General features: G+C 37.9%; 1 protein-coding gene across 6 annotated transcripts in view; it reads left to right on the top strand.

Moving 5' to 3' along the window:
• WASF1 (WASP family member 1) overlaps nucleotides 1-16574 on the top strand; it is an 86607-nt gene that overhangs the window by 43613 nt on the left and 26420 nt on the right. For 5 of the 6 annotated variants that reach the window (XM_064412913.1, XM_064412910.1, XM_064412911.1 and 2 more), the window contains exon 2: nucleotides 14385-14545. In XM_064412913.1, the coding sequence (XP_064268983.1) occupies nucleotides 14413-14545 (133 nt within the window). In that variant the 5' untranslated portion in view covers nucleotides 14385-14412. Of the gene's footprint in view, nucleotides 1-12059; nucleotides 12082-14384; nucleotides 14546-16574 lie in introns of those variants that run through there. The other variant, XM_064412914.1, reaches the window with a different exon arrangement.

Below are 16574 nucleotides of genomic sequence, written 5' to 3'. Positions count from 1 at the left end.
ACTCAAGATAGGTGATTGAAACGTGTCTTCCCCTTTCTAGGGGAGAAAGAGTTAAGTAACAGAGGAAAAATGGAAAAGTTCCTTTCAAGTGATGACCAGAACATTCAACTGTAAGGACACATGTCTAATATTCAATAATTCTGAAACTGGTTTTATCTAATGACTATATATATATATATATATATATATATATATATATATATATATATATGTTTTAAGTGCATAATTATTTGCTGGGATTAATATCCAGGAACTGAGTTCTGCCACTTGCAGCTAATATCTCAGCTTCTGGATAAGATTTGACTTCCTTGTTTGTTTGCTTGGTTTCAAATGCCTTTACACAAAAGTGTTCTGTGGCTTAATGCTTTTGATTACTGCAGTAAGGGATGCATGAATTGATTCCTCTTAATCTTGTGTCCAGCCTTTAATCAGTCTTTCCATTTCTTGAGTGAGTTCTTCAAACATCAGGCTGTTGTTCAGGAGGCAAGAATTGTCCTATCTTTGGTGCTGTGCTTCAAAAAGGGTAGACAGGGTTAACCTGAAGCCCATGGAGGCCTTTTTGATTTCCTGTTTGTTCCATATACCCTTGGTTAAAAAAAGAGAAAAAAGTGAATGAAATGGATAGCTCTTTTTAGGCACTTGTGATTCCTGGGTGTTCTGTGGAAACTCCAGCATTGAGCTGGCTGTGATGATTTCCAGCTGCTGTCCTCAGAGCAGCTGGAAGCTGAAACGACTATGTTGGTGTCTTCACAGACACATCCATTGCCTATCTTTTCCTATGCTTGAAACCAGTATTTTGATGACAGCACCAGTATTTGATAAGTCGCATTTTATACAGTTCTGGTCTAATACTGTGTCCTAAATTCTCTGAATTTCTACAGTTAGCATATCTTAATTGCAAAAGGAATTACTGAAATTATTGAGTTCTTACATTATCTACCTTTGAGGCATCTTTATTACTTGACAATTATATGTACTAGTTCAAAGTCTAACAATTCCAAGCTATCTTTTCAGAGCTCCCTGTAGAGACAGCTAAAGATAATCTCACTTTTACATCCCCATTCTTTCACTATCTACTCTCTGCTAAATATTTGTTAAGAGAGAAAGAACCAACTTTATTAACTCCCTTACTAGATCTGCCCTTCCTCATAGCTGGATGGGCTAATCTTTTTGCTGTATTGTATCAAGAATAAACCTTCTTTTCCTGTGTGTGGTCCCTTGACTCCCTTGGAGGAGCCAACAGAGACCTGTGTAAAGTCAGTGTTTCCCTTATGATAGAAGCTGCTATGTTGTCACATGCAATGGGCCTGAGGATGTTTTCCCTGCAGACTGAGAATTCCTTCTTTTCCTTGATAAATATATACCTGCAGGTTCTTTGCTCATAGTGCCTTAATCCTGCTGATGCCATAAGCCATGAAGGTGGACCTTTACTGTCTAAGTTTTGATGTAAGGTGAATGCACAACTGAACACTCTCTTCTGAGCCAGTGAAGTTCCCTTGAACAGCTTCCACATGGGACTAGTTTCTCTCTGCTTGAAACTGAGATGGCATCTCCAGTTTGCCGACTGTAGTTTTCATTTGTATGGATTTTGTATTTCCAAGTCCAAATCATAAAGTACAAGGATGTGTGAATTTCAAAATGTTCTTCTTTCATGTTTGTGCCTTCAGTTATTCAAGCTGGTAGCTTTAAATAATAATTATTTGATGTAGCACAAAACCAACTCAAAAATTTTTAAAATCAAGTTTCCAAACCTGGAGCCAAGAAAAGGAGGTGAATGTGGTCATTCTTTGTCTGTTCCTGTTTCATCCCAATATTTTTAAGTGACTGTCAAATTTAAGGGAAACATCATAGGAACAGATATTTGAAACATTGTTGAGCTCCTGTACATATTGTTAAAATGTATGTCTTTGCAAATGTTACGGGCAGTGGAAAGGTGACAGTGTTAGTTTACATGTAAATAGCTAGAGGAAACCAGAGAGGGAAGGCATTCTACAGATATCCCAATTGTGGGAACAGCTTTAGTTAAAGCTCACAATCAGCCATGACACAAACGCCTTGAGAGGACTATCTTTAATTACTTCTAATCTTCACGAAAAAGATTAGTTTTCTCATCAATATTTATTCATTTCATGGCAAGAATACTACTCAAACTGAGGCATGGACAGTAAAAATAAATGCTGGCTATAATTAACTTGAGTATTTAAATTTAGGGGAAAATACTTATGTAAATATGAGGACTTCAAATGCTGCTTACAGAATTACAAAGAAATCTAATTTTGTCTGGAAAATGAGTTTTTCCTTATGAGATATTTTAAGGTGTTTAAATTATGGCTTGCAGAAACTATGGAATATTAAAATTAATTTATTAAAATACAGCACATTTAAAAACCTTCAAGTATGTAATCCCTACTTGCTACATAAATTTGCTGAATGTATACTGATTCTTTTATATAATCTTCCATCAGTGTTATGACAGAAGGGAAAATAGCTCACATTTCTTCTTCATAAATATTCACATTACTAGTTTCCTTGATTTTGTGTAAAAATTTATTTATTCACTGGAAGCCATATAAATCAGGCTAATAGGAAAAAAACTTTCTATTGCAAGTTCTAAATGTCATCCTGTAAAGAATCTAATTTCATTCCAGAACAGCTACTTAAACAACCAGGAGTTTGGGAGTCTGGAACTCAGACCTCAACTTGCAAAGAGCATCCAAACAGGAAGCTTAACTGGGGGAAAAAAGAATTTGCAAGATTGAATTTATACAGTTGCAAATTTAGAGTAAGCAATAGCAAGAAATGATATAATTAAAAGTATTCAGAGAACATAAGAGTATTTGTACTGGAGAGGATTTCTAAAGATTACCTAGTTCCACACCTTCTTCTAGGCCATGTTTCTTGGAGCCACATCCAGCCTGCTCTTGAACACTTACAGGGATGGGGCATCCACAGCTTCTCTGGGCAACCTGTTCCAGTGCCTCACCACCCTCACAGTGACAAATTTCTTCCTAATGGCTAATCTAAACATGAAATATCTATTTAACTATAAGTCTTTCCTTTTAAAGCCATTCTCCCTACTTCTGTCACTACGTGCCCTTGTAAAAAGTCCCTCTCCAGCTCTCTTGCAGCCACCTTTGGGTGCTGGAAGGTGTTGTAGGATCTCCCTGGAGCTGTCTCTCCAGAGTGAACAGCCCCAACTCTCAGCCTGTCTCCATAGGAGAGGTGCTCCAGCCCTCTGATCCACCTCTGTGGCCCTCATCTGGACCCCTCAATTTTATTTTTTTTTCTGCTAAGTAAGAACAGAAATTTATAACTTAGTAGAATTGCTAGCTCAGAAAGTGTGTGGCATCTACAAATATCTGAATGTTACAATGAGAAATAATAATGTATGTAATCTGAAAGTACAGGCAAACGAAGCTCAGAGGAAAGAAGGAATTGACACATTTTTGTATGTGTAGTATGTAGTTGGTGTAAGAGGTTACCCAAGAAATTTCAGGAAATACCCTATTTAAAATGATGATATTTGAATGGAAAAATTATTGCCCCAAATGACACTTCACTGCATAGAAATCTGGCATGTCTGAGTCCTCCAGTCTTTACTCAGCAAGCCTTTAACTCACTTCAGAAGGGAGTTTTGTAGTTACAGGAAGTGATGGATGTAATGATCTGTTTCTAGCCTGCCACAGTATAAATAATTATTAAAATAGTATTTATTTTTATATTTTATATATTATAATAATATAAACATTATTAAATCATCATCAGTGTTACTGGACTGTGGAATATTTAATAACATTTCAGTTCAAAAGTAAACAACTTCTCTGTAGATGTTAATACCTTTTTTCTGAGCAGCATGGCTCTTCAAATATATTAAGTAACATAAATGGCAGTAGACAGGGAAAAATGTTGTTTTTCTGCATTGACATTTTTTTGCAACAAATCCTCTTCTCAGGAATTTCATTGTTCACAAGGGGGGAAAATTAATCTACAAAGAAGCTCAGCTAGTTGTAATAAGATGATTATTACACATCTTTATATCCCACTTGATAGTTGGTATATCTTAATTCTTTCTTTAAAACTGTGAAAAAGGAAATCAAACCCAATAATCTGTCATTTGTGGGTTTGGTATCTAAGCATAAAATCCATTTAGGCACTTGGTGTCATAGCATAAAGTGCAGGGAAGATTTTGTTCTTAAATACATGACTCCTTCGTGGCTCTTGCAGTGCTAGCATCACTTCTCCAAATCTCTAATAGTGTTTTGAGGCACGAAAAGATGCCAGTAGTCATTGTTGACATCTGTAACTTAGTTTAGTAAGGGAGTACTAGTTAATGTAGTGTGTACCATTGCAGAATTAATATACAGGAACGGCCTAAGTAGTGCCTTCATTGTGTGATGCTTCTTAGTCAGAGCCCTCTGTACATTGGTCTAATTACTACTGTAGATTCCCAACATCATTATTATTTGATTAAGATGTAATTTATTTCTCAGATTTGTCAGTAATATCAACACAACACCCAGACTCTTGTATTCCCCTTCCTTCCTTTCCTCACCAATGCACAGCAACTCATTTCTTTCATTTTTCGCACATCATAATTTAATATTTACCCACGGTAGCTTGCTACCAAAGGAACAATTATTTCCTAATCACTTGCCTTCGGGGGGTTCTCCACTTGTGTCTGGGGAAAAAGGGCACTTTGGGAGCGTGTCTGTGTCTCCTTTGTAAGGCCAGCCCCGTTGTTAGGGCAGGGCGCTGTGTGCTGAATTCTAATGCCGGAGGCAGCGTGTTCGGAGGGGCGGTGCTGGCGGCGGGCTCGGAGCTGTGGTGGCTCCGCGCCGTGCCCGCGGAGCGCCTCATCCCCCGGGCTGGGCTCGGAGCTGTGGCGGCTCCGCGCCGTGCCCGCGGAGCGCCTCATCCCCCGGGCTGGGCCTCGTCCCCCGGGCTGGGCCTCATCCCCCGGGCTGGGCCTCATCCCCCGGGCTGGGCTCGGAGCTGTGGCAGCTCCACGCTGTGCCCGCGGGAGCCGCTCATCCCCCGGGCTGGGCTCGGAGCTGTGGCGGCTCCGCGCCGGGCCCGCGGGTGCGCCTCATCCCCCGGGCGGCTCGGCCCAGCAGCCAGCCGCCTCACGTACCCTCCTGTACACATTCAGTATTTAGGATTTGCTGCCGCGAAATACTGTCCGTGCAAAAGCGGGTGGTTGTGTCCGTGCAACAGAAGTGCATTGGCATTGATTTTTGCGTGCATTTTGTCCTGCTTGTAGTAGGTCTTGTTCTGGGTTGACAGAGGACTATGTAGCAGGGGTAACTGTTTGTGTATGGAGTATTTATTTTCGAGGAAAATTGTAGAAAATTTTCAAAGGTAGCAAGTTATGATAAGATATACTTAAACCACAGAGAAGGTACTTTAGTTCTGGTACTAAGGTTGTGATTTTAAATTAACGCTGGATTAGTTATCTGTCACAGTCAAGACTATAATAAAGGTCTTTTGTTGCAATCCATCATAGGGCTTTTGTGTTATACACTATACCTAGAAACTGTTAACAGGAAGACTAGATTAATGCAGAGAGAAAAAATGTCATCAGATAAAACACAGGTCTCAAAAAGCAATTTCAAGTTCCATACTATGTTATGCATTAATACATTTTTAGCCTTTGGGGAAAAGAGAAAAACTTGTAATCAAAAATTAATTTAAGCATTCTTGGCTGTACCTAAATTAGAACCCAGGATACTTCCAAAATTCTTATTAATCAAATGACCTGACAGGAGCTCACTAGGAGAAAATTAATGAATACAGGCTATTCTGAATAATTTCTAGTAATACTGATAAGAAATTTTGCAGCTCTTTTTCTAATCTTACATATAACAATTCTTAAAATATTTCTATTTCAAGGTAGTCATAGGTGTCTGTACATGTATGTTATGCAAATATATTGTACATATGCTCTTTATTTTTTAAATTAACTTCGTCAGAAAGCTTAATAGAAATACAGGTCCAAGAAGTCACTATTTTTTCTGATTAATATCTTAACAATGAAGTGTGATGTGGTGATGTGGTTCCATATGACTTAGATATTTCTCCATTGATATATGGACACATTTGTTTAATCTTTTTTTAAAATTTTTTTGTTAACTATCATTGCAACTTTTGCCAGTTGGGGTCTAATGATTCACATCTTTTCTGGGAACAATTCACAAGATTGATTTTATAAGTCTTCTCTGTAATTTAGTGCTATGTTGGAAGGAAAGAAATTGGTAATTAGTATTTTGTGCCTTTAGGGTTTGGATTTGAGGAATGCAATTCTATTCTATCCAGTTTCTGGTTATTTACGGTTTTGTAACTTTAAAATATAACAGGTCATTAATGGATTGGGTCATCATACCTGTAACAAAAGTTTTAGTTTCAAGATACTGAGAAGTAAAATTATAAGGAAAACTAAGCTTAAATACCAATTAATTCACATCTAACATCTGGAAATCCTTAGTGGTGTATTTTAATTTTTAATAGACCTAGGAGAGCTTTTTTCATCAGAAATTTTAGTCTTTGTGTATTCTATGCTTTTTATGTTATATGTATTTTGGAAGTAAGCTGTTATACAAAAAAAATTTAATATAATTTTCTTATTTCTATTTTTGCTTAACATACCTAATGTGAAGGAAATTTGTCAGTCTAAATGTTTCTTGCAGTAGACCTGCTAAACAGTGTCACATCTAACTTTGTTCCTTGAATTTTGTCTGTAAGCCAGAAGTGTAACTGGCTTAGTGCCTTATTGCCCCCAGCAGTCCTGCTGTTCAGAGGAGGTAGTGTTGGACTTGATTTGTCTTTAATTTATTTTTTAATTTTTCCAAGAGCATTTTGATGTAAATAACTTCTTTATTAAGGTGAACAGAGATATTTTTACAGTTATTGGCAAGACAACTGCAGTAATGATAGCTGGATTTTTTTTTTCTTTTGCTATAGATTTGATAAAGTTGACATGAATGACTCAAAAGACACCATTGTAAGATGGAAGCTGTTGGGAAGGTAGTGGGAAATAAAGGAAGTAACATTTGATGCTTAATAAATTGACAAATCAGTAGGTACTTGTTTATATTCTGGAAAATAATAGTTGAAAACAAAGGAAAAAACTTCAGTTATGTGAAATGAAGCTGAGTTTACCCTTGTATAAAGGACCTGTCTTGAAAAGCCACAATTAGTAAGCTGGTTCATTCTGAATTGTTTGTGAATTCCATTTCATTAATAGGAATTCCGCTTAACAATAGGGATGAGATTTGCAAAATGCACACCCTGTTTATTTCACCCTATTGCGTTTTGCACTCGTATTGGGCAAAAGAAACCAATATTGACCTGAATATTCTCACTTTGTATTTAGGATACCTTAAGCTTTTGCTCTGTACATGTCATCAGAGTGAAATTTTTCATGAGGGTTTGAAGAGAGGAGGGGAGGGGAGGAATGTATAAATGATGGTGACAAGCCCTCCCACCTGCATACTGGGACAAAAGGGGCCAGAGGCAGCCTGAACAAAACACAGGTGGGAGGAATTCCAGACAAGTCAGTGGGAACACTGAGGAAAGCCCAGAGTTAAAGAGCAGGCTGTAGCCAGTGTGGAAAGGTAAATGATTTTCCCCAGCAGAATGGGAATGGTGTGCAAGCCCTGAGGGCTGGACTCACGGGTGGGGAGTGGTTGCTGCCTGCTATGATGGTGTATTTTGTTACACAGAGCTCATTGACTTGACCCAGATTGCAGCTTCACTCGCTGAAAATATGCTGGTGTTTCCTCTCAAATTGAGGTAGCCCCTGTAATTATGAACAGATATGTCAACTTTCTCCTCTGAAATGCCACTGCTGTTTCTGTTGATGAGGTTGTACTTGGTGCATTGCTACTGGGGAGTTGTATTTTGCACTGTTGCCCATACTGAGAACTCTGCTGACACTGCCATCCCCAGAGCCATCTCGGTGACAGTGGATATTTAAGATTTTCTTGAAAAGCTAATTTATCACAGATAAAGCTCTTAAAAGTCAGCATACAAATTATTAATCTCTCAATTTCTTTCGACCCATAGCTTGCCAAAATTGCCTTCACTTTGATGATACTAATTCATGGTAGTCACAAGCTGCACAGGGTTTAAAATACAGCTTTTTCTTTTCCAGTGTAAAAAAAATTATTGCCCTTTTTTCATTTGTTTAGCGGAATAAATATGAAACTTTTAAATTTTGACAAGAAAGTAGATGTGGCAGTAGTTTGTGTCTGTGGTCAAATCCAAATTGATTTTCAACTATTTTTTGTGTGCTTTAAAGATGTGTGTGCGGGTGTGTGTGCAGGTGTGCATACAGGCCTGGGGAGAGACTGTAGTCTGATGATACACATCTGAGAGAAAATTGGCTGGATGGTAGTAGCTGAAAAATAATTTTTAAACACTGTAATTATGCCTTAGAGATTAAGTTGTACTCAAGTCCTACCTGTACTTGTGACTGTGCTCTCTTTTCTGCTTATCTGATGTGACAGATGTGCTGAGAACAACTTGTTCTATAGGAGGAAAATACTAATTGCCCCAGACAATTAATACAATACAGAAGTCACTCAATATTAAATACAGAATAAATATTGCATATTAATTCTAAACATATTTTATAGCTATATGAGGTATGTTGTTTTTCACAATCTGTTAATTACTGTCTTGCTAATAAAATGCTTTCCTATACAATGTTATTGAGCTAGAGCCTTCAGTGACCCATTGGCATATTAATCTATCCCCAAATAATCTTTTCATCAGTTCAGCAATAGAATATTTAGAGAATGTTTTGAGAGATTGTTGTTGTTATTACAGTATTTTTCATTTGTAAACTACAAAGGAAATATGAAATATTTTAGTGGTGACTCTGTAGTTTAATGAAAAAAGAAATTATCAACTTCTATTCTATGGTCTTTATAGCATTGCTCCTTAGGTCCACCACACTCTTGTGAGTAGAGACAGGACTGGAGGAAACAGCATGAAACAGGGGAGGTTTAGATTGGATGTCAGGAAAAGGTTCTTCACACAGAGCATGGCTGGGCACAGGAACAGGCTCCCCAGGGAAGTGGTCACAGCACCAAGCCTGTCTGATTTCAAGTGTTTGGACAACACTCACAGGCACAAGGTGTGATTCTTGGAATGTCCTGCACAGGGCCAGGAGTGGGACTCAATGATCATATTGGATTTCTTCCAGCTCAGGATATTCAATGATTCTATAAATGTGTAACAACTTTTTTGAGTAAACAATCTAGTATAGGTGGTCGTAAGATGCCAGTGATTCATTTTATGCTTGTTCTTAAAGAGCAGTGATGTCAACATCACATTCCAGTAATATATTCCACACTTATTTTCTTTCACGTGTTTTTTTAGTTGCAATAAAGTCTTTTCCTACTTAGTTGAAGTTAGAAAAAAAATTTGAAAGTGAGTTGCAGAAGACTGAGATTTGAGGGAAATATTCCAAGGAGAAGGTTTTCCATTCTGTGACATGGCTCACAAACAGAAAGGATTTCAAAACTGTAATTTTAACACATTTCTGTTGAATTGCCAATTTAAGATGTCAGTTGTCATCTTGTCAGATCTGAGATGTATGCTTTAAGGGATGTTAATTGCCTTTAGAATTTTAAAATTGTTGTGTTGACTCAGCAGTAGGTGGTTGTGGCCTACTTTGTTGAAGGACACCACACTGTAGGTGTCTGTTTCTTCTTAAACTTGTACCTGATCTTGATCTTGCAGTGAGAGCTGCAGAAAAACAAGGAATACAAATTCTTTGCACATTTGCCTTTCATGTTAGAGGAGTGCATTGTAAGAACTTCATCTTTGGATTTTCTGCAACTGGTAGATTTATGATGTCTTGTAATGCAGTTAAAAGAAAATTTGCCAGGAGAATGAGCTTGTTTTTTTAACTTATGCAATTCTAATTTTATCAGATTTGTTAACACATTTAAGGTTTTTTTATTAGCTTGTGTATAGCGTAGATGCAGTTAGCACGTGATTATGTAAGCAAATATAAAAATATTATATGTTCTATTTGTGTTTCCTAGGGTGGGTGGGGGAAGTGTTAAATTGATTGTTGCATTTGAAACTGTGGTCTGTTCTGCCAGCAGCTGGAACGTGATCAATTAAATGGGGCACATGAAAGGCGTTGCTGTTCCATATTGTTAAAGGAAAATTACAAGTAATATTGTAATATTGAGGCCCAAAGATATACTCTAGAAATGGTTGGAAATAAATTTGGCTCCATCAAAGCAAGGGCATTCAGTGCTGGATTATTAACATATTATTGAAAAAATAATGGATTGATATCTTTCACTAATGCTAAGAAAATAATGACATTTTTAGTAAGGATGAAATGTAACCTAGTCAGAAGTAAACTCCCATTAATAAAAACCATGTGATCATGAAATTTCATGAGTCATCTGAAAATGAAACTGAAGCATAATTTAATTTTTAGTTAAACTGTGGGGCAGGTCAGTTCACTTTCCCCACTTTATTGTTGTGATTTCATTCTCCTCATCTTCCTGTACTCATTAGAAAACCTGAATCGTTACTGTGACCACTGACATCTCAGATTTTTCACAAGCTTCTAGTAAGTCACGTAACATTTTTCCACACATCTTGCAATTCCAAATATTTCTCCGGGAGGGTGATAAGGGAAAGTGGTACCTTGTTTCCTCCCCCGCTGCTCCCCAGGGCCTTCTCTGGGCACCGCAGCCGGGGACACTGTCCTGCTTGGAGCCAGGGGCTGGGGGCATGGGCAGGTACCCTGAGAGCAGGTTCTGCCAGCAGGCCTTGAGAGCTGTGACACAGAGAGGTCTCACTCACCCCCTAAGACCCCTAACAGCTGAAGAGGACTGTGCAACACACTCAGCAACTTGTTTTTTTGATAAAAAGTGTGGTCACATGTCATTAAGGCTGCTCTTCTGAAAACATTTTAATTAGCTGTCTTTTAGTGCCGTTGTTCTGCTAGTTTTTTAAGTAATGGGAACTAATTGAAAAGCAACTCGAGCATTTTACCTAATTCATGAAAAACCACATATGAAAGCATAGTAGCTCAACAAAAACATTCGGCATAACTGTTATGTACACACAGTTGTATTCTGTACTCACACTCCAAGCATATGTGAGGGGGATGAGTTTGTGCCAGCCATTGTGCAACTGAAGCAGCAAAGGGTTTTGCAAAGAAGATTAGAGTTGGCTTCTCAAGTGGATTCAGAGTGCTTCAAAGGATGTATGGGAAGTGGGGCAGAGGAGTTTTCAATAGTGGCTCTCCAAAAGACATCGGCATCTCTTTGTAAAGAGGAGTTTCATTTTAAGATCACTATGGAGTAAAGTACTTCCAGTTAACTGAGAGCAAGCTAGTGCCACTTCACTTCAGAAGAGCTGCCTCCAAAGATTTGCATGGAATTGCAGGGAAGAGGAGGTTTGAGGATTGCCTTGCCTTTCTTCTGAGCCGGGAAGCAGCGGAGCTGAGGGGAGGGAGCCCTGTGTGACAGGAGAGCTGGAAACCTCTGAGGAGGTGTCATGTAACCTCTCAGCCAGGGATGCTCCGAGGCACTGACAAGCTGCTTCGCTCTTCTGCCTGGCTGGGGTTATGAACGCTTTCCAGGGCTTATTTGAGAGTGACATGGTAACAGGATTTCATGATCTAGGAATGAATTTTTCCTTTGCTGCCTCAGTGGCTTGGATAATGCATGGTTTGGGAGCTGGGGTGGGGGGGAAGAGCGCGGGGCGAGTATATATGCTTTTTTTTTTCCATTTTCTCTAAAAGATATAAAAGATTGTAACAATGCCTCTTTTTTTTTTCCTCTTTCACAGCTCTAAAGCTATATAATAAACATATTGATTTCAGATTTTTTTCAGCTTTCTTGTTATGAACTACTTTAGGGAAAATATCTTTTATAGGAGTGAAGAAATTGCGTGAGCACAGTAAAGTTGCATTTGCTGTTGCACACCTGTTACTCCCTGTGTTGGGATCACTAGTTACAGTTGGGGAAGGAATCATCAAGACCTTCTAGTGGTTGCAACAAACTGCAAAGAATATGAGGTCCGTAGTGGACAAATTACCAGCAGGTACTTTTGTTGTATAGAGCATCCTGTGGCAATTCCTTTCAGAATTTATTAAACATTGTGTGAAATGCCTTTTCCTTTGTTTGAAGCATGATTAAGTGGTATTTTCCTTTGTTGCCTCCCTTGTTTTGTTCCTGTGGGAATCTGGTAAATATCCTCTCTTTAGGCTTTGCATAGCTTTCAAACATTAGGAATATTTTTGAATGTGTCAGTTGTATCTTCTGTTGTTTGTTTCCCTTCCAAATTTATTCCTCTTTAAAAACTACACCTTTTAGCATTCTTACTGCTCCTACTGCTACCTTTTCTTGTTATACTATGAGTTTGCATAGGACAGCCACAACAGCATTATTCAAATATTAGAAAATGTTGAAAGTGTGAAATTTTTCTGTGAAAATGTTTATTTACATGTTTGGACATCTTTAAAAGACTTGTCTACTTGGTATTTATACAATACTGTCATTAAAGCAGTAATCAAGAAAGGGCTCAACTTTGGAATTAATATTTAATTGCTTCTGTAGAACATTGCTCATGTATCATTTGTTGTGTTTGTTTGACAGGAACAGAACTTTATTTTCTGTTGGGGAACCATGATAACAAACCTGTTGTTAAGCGTTCATGAACGCTTTTTCATTGCTTCTATCTGAGACAGTGTTCAGATTTGCACTTTTTATTTTATTTGGTTTGTGTGTAAAGTTTAGCTTTTTCAGGACTTAGCTACTTAGTGGCTAGAAAGTTTTGGGATGTCTAGAAAATAAAAGTAAATAAAAAGCATAGAGTATTTTGATTGTTCTGTCAAGAAAATAAGGGTGATAGACATGATGTTAGAATGCAATGAATGAGATGCAATTGGATCCTGGAAACACAGAGCTGTTTCTCAGGTGCACTTAAGGATCCCACCTGGGTCCCTCAGCTATGAGCCCTGGCTTCAGTGAAAGAATATACTCCCAGGAAAGCAGGCAAGGAGAAATCTAAGCAGTCTGTGAGGTGAAAATACTCCTTTACAGTCACCTTTGCGTCTTCTAATTCACTGTGCCATTCTAGGTCAGCAAAATTTCAGCTCTATCTTATCCTGTTATGCAAAAAAACCCTCTCAGTTTTGACCAAGTAAGGATAACAGTGGCTAAATATATACTGTAGGGAAAGTGCATTCTGTGGCTCAACATAAAGCCCTGGCTGCATCTTGGGAACATTTTGGGGTAAAACTTTTAAGGAGAGAACAGATGAAACAAGTAAGCTGGATGGTTGAGGAGCTGCATATGGGTTGCGTTGTGGAAAACCTGTTTTCCTTTGGTCTGGAGAAAGTGTAATCTCTTCTGCAGTGGGAAGGGAGAATAAGTTACACCAACACTAAATGTATCCATTCTCTGTATATCAAGTGGGAGTCTTGTCAGAGTGTTACATGACAAATGGAAAAATACAGAATTTTAGGGAATCAGCTTTTTGTGAAGAAGAATTTTAGTAAACGGGTCTTAATAAGCAGCACTAATAAGATGAGGGATGTAACTTGCCCTCTGGGAAACTCCTTCCAGTCAGTGTCATGGGTGCAGAAAATTACCAGCCTGGGATTCACAGCCTGAGACAATTCTTATGCTGTCTGTAGAACTAGTAAAGATTCTTGCTGTATTTACCACTTGGATTTGAAAGTTGTGAAGGGGTAGGATTTCTGAGTCCTGGAGGGTATTTCACTACAAGTCTACTGTGGAGACTTTTATATTTGGAAGATGGATTGTTAGCTGAATTAATTGTCATTAGCAGTGTAGGGGAAAGGACAACATCTTTTTTTTTCCCACCTTGACTGTGTATGATTTAGAAGTGATGTTCAAATTAGAAGGGTGACTCCTGCTGGTAGCATGACACAATGAATGAATCATACCTACCTTTTGACTATAATAGATGACAACTAGTTCAACTTTGACCTCATAACAAAAGGACTTTTTGTTGGACTTTGCTTGCACTGAATAAGGAAGTAGTCCATCAAGAACACAATCTTTCTCTAATGGTTTTGGACTGCAGATATTTTCCTGTCTTTTTTAAGGGGGTGGGGGGTTTAGGAAAAACAAAAGCCATAAAAATTATTTGTCACTTCAGTGGAATCTGAATTGGGTAAAGATTTAAAGAGAGAGAATGAAATAATCTTTCTTCGGGAAAAGAAGAAAATATTTAGGTACTTACAGAGCAAGGAATTCTGTCAGTACAATGGAGCTATTTTTATCTGTTAGGATTAGTCAATTTAACTTCAGACTTAACCTGAATTTAAAATATTTACAATTGGAGTTGTAACAGTACTGTGGCTGTTTTCTTTGCAGGTTTGCTGGTCCTCTGATACATTTCAGAATGCCGCTGGTAAAGAGGAACATAGACCCCAGGCACTTGTGCCACACAGCTCTGCCCCGAGGTATCAAGAATGAGTTGGAATGTGTCACCAATATTTCCTTGGCAAATATAATCAGACAACTGAGTAGCCTAAGTAAGTACATTGTCTTAATAGCTGGATTCAGAACTAATGTATTTTACAGTCACTGTGTTTGAAGTACGAACAACTTTTCAATTTCTCAGTAGAAAATTGTCACTGGGTCTGGAATGTAGTGCTTTGTGGGTGGTGTCTAGCATGGATGTCTGTGAAGGAAAACTAGGGCCTTTTCTGGCAGCACATCTTAAAACACTTCATCCATATATTTCTGTAACCAGAGGAATATGACAAGAAAATTAATTAATGGTAATTAATGAAGTCAGTAATTGCTAACCTTAGAGCAATTCTTGAGTAGGGAATATGACTTAATGAGTAATATATCACTGGTTGCTTAATTCTCTCCACTTAAACCCCTGGCCATGTTTTGGTCATTCAGGAAAAAGGAGGAGTTACCTTTTGAAATATACCCAAAACTGTAATTATTATATGGTATTTAAAATAGTTATAGATTTTTCTTCCTTCTTCTCTCTCTGTCAACAATTGTACCCTTGGTGCACTTCAGAGGAGTGAATACTTTTCAAGCTGTGAAACTCTGAAGGGGTTTTGCTGAAAAGGCTGATATCTGGCTTGTTTTTTCTTTAAGTTACAGCAGCTTAATAAGTTGTTAGATGAAGCAGCATGATCACATTTTGAATTTCCAATACTACAAGTGCTTTTTAACCACTAGGACACTACTAAAACTACCAACATATTAAATATTTAAATTTGCATGTATATACATCTAAAATGGGAAAAGCCTTTTTCTTAGAGTCACAGGTGATGTAGCCTAACTTGTTGATTAGATTGATTTAATTTTTGGTTTGATAATACCCTGTATGGTGTCTGTTGTGGCAGCCTTTCAAAGCTGTTAGGGTGCCATTATGTGGAAGACTTAATTGAGGACACTGAATTATGGAATTGAGACAGGAATGCTTACAGCACACAAATATGAGCATTATTAATATTGCTGCAGCAACAAAGGAAAATAACTACTTGAATACTTTTCAGTGAACCAGGAGCATATCATATCAGGATGCAGTATATCCATGGATACATTCAGATCACCATCTGTGGTTTTGCTTCATTCTGCCAAAAGCCCTTCCCAAACTAGTTGCTCATGTACTAGCCTTCCCTTCCAAGTCACTTATTAATGTTGTATTGGTTCATTTTAGTTTGCTTATTTTAAAAATTCTTACTTGATTATAAGCTTCATCTGAGGAATTTGCTTTTGTAGGTGGTATGCCACATATATATTTGACATTTTCATTTGGAAGTATTACTTGACCCTAAAAAACCCAACAGTAACTTCTAACTCAACAACATGGTCTCAGATTCACCTGTTGAGATTCAGCTGCCTTTGCTATGTTATCTTGGCATACAGATCTTATATCTGATGTTGTATGTGCTGCTGCTTGTGAGGAGGTCAGGGTGAAGCAATACTAGAACAGAAAGAACTCAAGGGAGAAAAAAATAAATTAAAGAATATCCATTGAATGCTCACACGTTTATTACATGGTTTGCCTAACATATAGCACAGAGAAACACTTGCAAGAGAATGTAACCATATCTGTGCATAACTCCTCTTTGTAAAAGCAGTGTGGTTCTTCCCTGAAACATGCATTCATGTGTTTATACCAAGTTTTTATCTGATACTGTGTTTTCAACAAAAACAAAAACCCAAACTTTTTTCCTACAATTGAAATGGAACATGTTTTGCAAACTAGTCCTTATTTCTCAGCAGTGCTAAAGACTTTTCTTTAAAAATGGGGATCATGTTACAAAGGTTTGGGTACTTGTGAAAGTATTTTGTTCCAGAATTCTTTTAGCTTTTCTGCCTATTTATGCTAGGAGCAATACAAATCTGAAAATACTCAGGAGTTCTGGAATAGAAATTTTGTGTCTTATGCTTAAACCCAAATAACCAGTCTTCACTTGGTGTGTTACTGTTAGGGGTGTACAGCAAGGTCTGCTGACATGCAGATGAATTTTAGGAGTTGCCTGTGAGTCACAGCCAGCAGGCTTGGTTTTTCAGCAGTCCCCTGGCAAC

Source organism: Passer domesticus, chromosome 3, assembly GCF_036417665.1.
Source record: "Passer domesticus isolate bPasDom1 chromosome 3, bPasDom1.hap1, whole genome shotgun sequence".
NCBI classification, from domain to species: domain Eukaryota; kingdom Metazoa; phylum Chordata; class Aves; order Passeriformes; family Passeridae; genus Passer; species Passer domesticus.
Note: the sequence above shows the minus strand (reverse complement) of the source record. Positions and strands in the feature narration are given on the sequence as shown.